At 57.4% G+C, this 5,576-nt stretch overlaps 1 gene segment (V, D, J or C); it reads right to left on the bottom strand.

Annotated features, from left to right (window-relative positions):
• Positions 1–201: 201 nt before the first annotated feature.
• LOC149851684 (T cell receptor alpha variable 38-2/delta variable 8-like) lies at positions 202–5,243 on the bottom strand. The segment is given in 2 exon segments: positions 202–4,442; positions 5,003–5,243. Coding segments are annotated over 2 exon segments (438 nt in total).
• Between the last annotated feature and the right edge of the window lie 333 nt (positions 5,244–5,576).

The raw sequence follows: 5,576 nt of genomic DNA, 5'->3' as shown, positions 1-5,576 counted from the left end.
AGCGAACTGCCCGTCAGGAATGAGCGGGGACTGAGCCCGGCCATGACGGAGGGGACGGATGGGATGGAGGAGATGGAGGAGTGGGGTGTGGCGGGGAAAGGTGGAGGGCGGGGGTAGCAGGGGGGCAGAGATGGAGCTGCAAGAGAGTCCTGGGGTGGGGAGGGGAGGGCAGAGGAAGGGGCCAGGTGAGGAAAAACGGGATCGGTGTTGCCGGCTACTGTGAGAAAACAGTTAAATGCACAAGACCATCTTATGTTATTCTTGACAGGCTATTTGGTTGGTCCATTATTCAATGCTTGGTTACTTTTTCATTTGCCTGTTTGCTTGTTTTTCCTGGCAACCTACAGTTGTTTTTAAAATACACAAAATTCCCTTCGTCTTTCCAGTTGAGATCTTCTTCTGGGATCCTCGCTCGTCTCTTAATGATGGAGAGATCCTGGGAGGAAAAGGGAAGAAAGTGGGGCTGCTTTTCCAACTATAGTCTTTGTCGAGTGCACCGGTGTGTAAAAAATGTGTTTTGCAAATGTGCAGTGTTGTACTGCCTAAGCCAGGGGCAAGGCCTAGTGAAGACAGGTGTCACCTACATGACAAGAGGCAATAGAAAGCTTTGGTTTAGATGCTGCTTCTGTAGATCAAAAAGCTGAAGAGCCCCAACAGTTCTGGTGATGGTTCGGGTCAACACGCGAACATGGGCTCCGTGCAGACCAGCCAAGTGACTTCTCCCATTGCCAGGAGGGCAGGAGGTGAAAATCAGAGTTATAAAGGAGCCTCCTGGCATTCAAACCAATCGAGCTGTATATTTGTTGATGCCCAGAGGAATACATTATTTGCAAAGTGACTTTGTATAGGGCTGGAATAATAAAGCTGGAATAATAAAGCATTTCTACTAGAAACCTTTTCTATATTCTTAGGGAGGAGGCAGTGGGCTCCGGTCTCGAGTCACGAGTGAATCCTGCGACCCGCGTGGGGCAGCTACAAGAGGCTCGGGCCGGCCCGCTCTCCCGTCTGCGCCTCGCTCCCCGCGGGCCTGTGTCTTGTAGCTCAGTGGGAATGAACATTTTCCCTCCGAGCAGTTCAGTGCAAACCGGCCCCGTGCGTTTTTCCTGTAGGAAAAAGCGGGGAGAAACAAAGAGTCTCTCTCTGTTTCGGTCGCAAGCGGAGCGAACTGCAGTCTCCCAACTGCGAGAAGGAGCCAGCCTTCAATGGACCGAGATTGGAAAAGACATTCCCGAGGGGCAAGTTCTCCCATAACTGCCCCTCTGCGGGGCTTCTGGCCCCTTCCTTTACATCACCCATAGAGACGGGGCCTGAGGGAGGCGGGTGCCACAGCATCCTGTGGTCCCTGATTCGGTTAGAGGTCTTACAAGGGTTAATGGGTTACTCTTGTATCCTCACCTGTTTTCCCAAACCTGAACCCTTAGTACCCCGCAGGTAAACTTAATCCCAATCGCTAACTCTGATCTAATTGCAGATCCCAGGAAACATCCTTAGACCAGACTATAACCAATTTATAGACCAAGTATTAATAATCCCTGTTAATAGCCATGACCTCTTCCTAACCCCGCTTATCCTAATCATATCATTTTATTGCTCATTTTAATAATATTATGCTTCATCCTAACGACAGCCATAACCCCAAACCAACCTGCAACCCTTGATCTTATTGCTACTAGAGTAATTATAACCTAATCGTAACCATAACTGTAACCCCTAGTCCTTGCCTTCATTGAACTCCCTACTCTTTATGCTGACTCCCCATATATTCAGGGTCCCACAGGGTGCATTGGCACCTAGCCTGAGCCAGGGGCACGCTCCGGGCTGTGTGACTGCCTTATGAAGAGGACAGCACGGCCCTGCCCTGTCCTGTGTGCAGCGCGCCGGGAAGGAGGAGGACTTTTTAAGCCAGCCGGGATCCTTAGGGACCCGCTCCCGGGTTTCGCCACCACCCTGCCACCTGCCTGGCCTGCCACCTGCCCTGGGACTCCAGGGGACAGCTGCTTCAGTCTCGCGGGAGTACAGGGACCTAGAAACGTCCCCGGGGTTGCTCTAGCCTCTCCGGGGCGTATGCTTGTCCTCCTTTTTCTCAGACTTGACGCAGAGACTTGCTGAGACAGAGTCCGTCCTGGGCGGGGGGGGGAGGGAGGAGAGGTGGCAGGAGATGAAGAGAAGCAGGAACTCGCCTCTCCCAGAGGACAGGGAGCTTCCCCGCTGGAGGAGCTCTGCTTGCTGCGGCCCAAGCACGGGGCATCTCTCTGAACCGAGCTAGTGAGGGATCGCTAAAAACAACCCGGGCTCGGCTTGCATCCATGACCCAGCGCTGGGCTCGAGGAGAGCAGAGGCCGGAGCTCTCCCCGCGCCACAGAAGTAGCGGCCGGAGTCCTCCAGAGCACGTGCCGCTGCGTGGGGCGGTGTGGCGAGTGCGCGCGGTCTGGGTGCGGGAGTGACATGTTGAACACCCGCAAGCGATGTCTGTGGTGTAAACGTGGGTCTGCGAGGGCGTGATCTGTGTGTCCGTGGGTGTGAGCCTGCGTGCGGGGAGTGAGCTCGGTGGGGGTGTGAATTTGGAGGTGCTGGGAAGGTAGGGGCGTGAGAGGGAAGAGTGCGATTGGCTTCCTGGGTTTCTTCTCGGGTGAGTGAGATGGGGGAGGGGGTATTCCCCTCTTGTGTGCAATGGACACGGTGGCCTGTCCCTAGACGACATGTCAGATGTTCCCGTGAAATAAGCTTCTACACGCAGAACACGCGCAGTCGCACCGCATCCCCACACAGGTAACTCCCTCCGTTTGCCTCTGTCCCGCTTCAGCAGACAGGGACTGAGCAGATCCTCCGTAGGGAACATCCCGCCTCCGTCGTTTCCCCTGAAGGGCGGCCGCCGGGACAGGAAAGCGGCGCGGCCGCTAGATGGCAGCACATCCCCATCATCGGCCCTGCTGCATCGGCGGCTCCTGCCCTCGGGGCAGGGCGACCGCACAGTCCATTTCGACTCTTTTCTCTGCGACTGCTACATCCTTATACGGCCCCTTTCTCTCTCCGCTGTACGGCCTTTGGCCTGCCCCTGCACTGTTTACTCGTCCCTCGTCAAGGCAGGTGCCAATGTCCAGGATCACCGGGGGGAGTCCGGCGCCCAGGACCCACTTACACGAGTAGGAATGAGTTTCCTGGGCGAGGTGTCTCGAGGACCCGAGCAGAGCCTGCCACCCATGGCAGCGCCAGATCCCCAGGGCGGGTGCATTTGTCCCACAGTGGCCCGTGGGGAAAGGGACAAGCAGAAGACCCCCATTTCTCTGGAAACGTTTCTGGGTTTCAGGTTGACGTACTTGCGGTTGGGCACGTCCCTTCTGGGTTCTCCGGGCCCTATTTTAGCTGCCCGTGGGCTGAGGTGGTGCTCCCCCTTCCCAGATTGCCTCCCAATATTTTCATTGCAGCTTACCTTTCTTGCCTTTGAGCCAATCCCTGTTCCGATCCGCCCGGCTAAGATCCAGTTACCAGTTGCACATGCACCTTTGGGCTGAATGAGACTTTATGACGGGTAGGCTTGGGACTGCATGAGGCCAGCCTCAAGTGCCTACATTTGGTTTCAGCCACTCGGGGAGACTCAGCAGTGCAGGTGATTAGGAGACTCCCTTGGATTCCCAGGGTTACAGAGGTTAGTCAGGGAGTAATGGCCACTTCCCCCACATTAACCCAGTGCAGCTCCACTTCATTCGGCTGGGTCTGAGCCGATGAGCATCAAAAGGAGGCACCTATTCCTCCTCGACTAACCAAGCGAGGGGAAATTGCAGGATTACATTTTCCAGCGGGTGCTTACTTCAGCTGGTCACCATTTGTGGCTGTTTCTCAATCCGAATTCACCCATTTCAACCTTCCAGGTGCAGGAGAGTCCCCTTCTTTCTCCTCCTCCTGCCAGCTTTCGGGGAACAATCCTCCTCTCAGCTTTTCCCAGAAATGTGCTAGAGGTTTCCCGTTCCAGGAAGCCAGGTGCAAGGGGCCCCGTCCGACTTGAAAACCACCTTTCACTCTCCCCACATCCCTTTCCTGGCTCGGGGTTTCCTGACATCAGCAGCAGGAGTCAGGTTCCCACCGGGAGGGAGCTTCAGGTTTTTGTACAGGGCTCCCCGTCGGCTTTATCATCGTGTCTCTCCTGAAAGCGCAGAAGTACGTGGAGGAGTCACTCAGCTGAAGGTCGGAGATGCGCAGGCGCAAGGAGCGTTGGGGCTCCTGGAAATCAGCAGTGAACCTCGGCCCTGCCACACTTTCCTTTGAGCCTCCAGAGTATTGCCACAGAAGGAAAACCAGGCTGCCCCCGGGGCTTTGCTTGTACCAGAACAAATCATAATCGGTCTCCCCAGTCTCGTAGGTGCAGTCCAGGGTCACAGTCCCGCGCTCCACGCGCGACGCATCCGCCTGCCGCTGAGTGACTTTATCTTCCAGGCTGGAGCCTGCTGTAAAGAAGGGGAGAAAAGAAATCTGCTGCTGAGGTTGTCTCCGTGGTTAGTTATTCAGGGAGTCCCTCGCTAATTTTCCAGTAACGGTTACTAGCTTCTTCCCCGTCATCTCAGAGCTGAAAGTGCCTTTCCTACCTGATCCCCTTGGCTTCTCTGTACCACCCCGGGGACCATAACATGTTTCACATTGGTAAGGGGTCCCGTCCCCATTCATCCTGCTGCCGCTGCCAGTGACCAATGCTCATTTCAGACCCTGGTTTCCAAGATCACGATGACTCGGGTCCAGTTAATCCCCACTGATTCCCGTTGCCCCGTTTGCCTGGGGAAGGACCCAGACTAGGACCGAGTCTGTCCCAAACTGGGAATCGCTGCTCCTTTCTGCTCCTGCCTCCCTGTCCCCCGCGTGTCTCCCGGGGGCTGTGGGAGCTGCAGGCGGACAGGCTCTGAGGTGCAGCGGGAAGACTTGGTGTCTCCCAGCCCAGGTCAGCCACACTCGCCTCCCTCCCGTCCCTTCGGGGTGGCGTGAAGGGGAGTCCGGCGGGAGGGTGAGCACTTACCCAGCAGCACTGAGGCTGTCACTGCCCAGAGGAGTCCGGGGTGGATCTCCATAGTAGAACCGGGTCCCGCACCCCTTTGCTCTCCTGCCGGCCCCAGCAGCCCTGCCCCAGGGTGGTGCCAGGACTAAGGTGGGCTGCGTGTCCTTTCCAGTGTCCCCGAAGAGCTGGCACCCGGGTGAATTCGCTGCTTCGGTACAAACGGCAGCTGGAGAGTGGGGCCAAACCCTCTCGCGGCATTAACGCTGGCGGGACCCCGCCCCCCCCTTGGAGAAGTCCCGCCCACCGGGACATTCCGGTCAGCCACGTCACAGGCGACATCCCCCCCACACGCCACTTCCGTTGCCGGTAGCACAGCGCCCCCCAGCCTCGCCCTGGGGCAGGGCCGGCCGGACCTGGCGGCAGTGGGAGACTCCCCGTGCCCGGGCCCTGCACCCTGCTCCCTGCAGTGCGGAGCCGCCTCCCGCCCCCCTGGGGTGCAGAGCTCAGGGCAGATCTTGAGGGGAGAGCGCCCCACTCACATCCGCACCGGCCCGTGGGTATGTGCTTCCTTGCCAGGTCAGCGCCCTCCTCTCGC

Source organism: Crocodylus siamensis, unplaced genomic scaffold (genome assembly GCF_052110815.1).
Source record: "Crocodylus siamensis isolate JL-2025a unplaced genomic scaffold, ASM5211081v1 HiC_scaffold_508, whole genome shotgun sequence".
Lineage (NCBI taxonomy): Eukaryota > Metazoa > Chordata > Crocodylia > Crocodylidae > Crocodylus > Crocodylus siamensis.
This window is presented reverse-complemented; position numbering and strand designations above follow the sequence as displayed.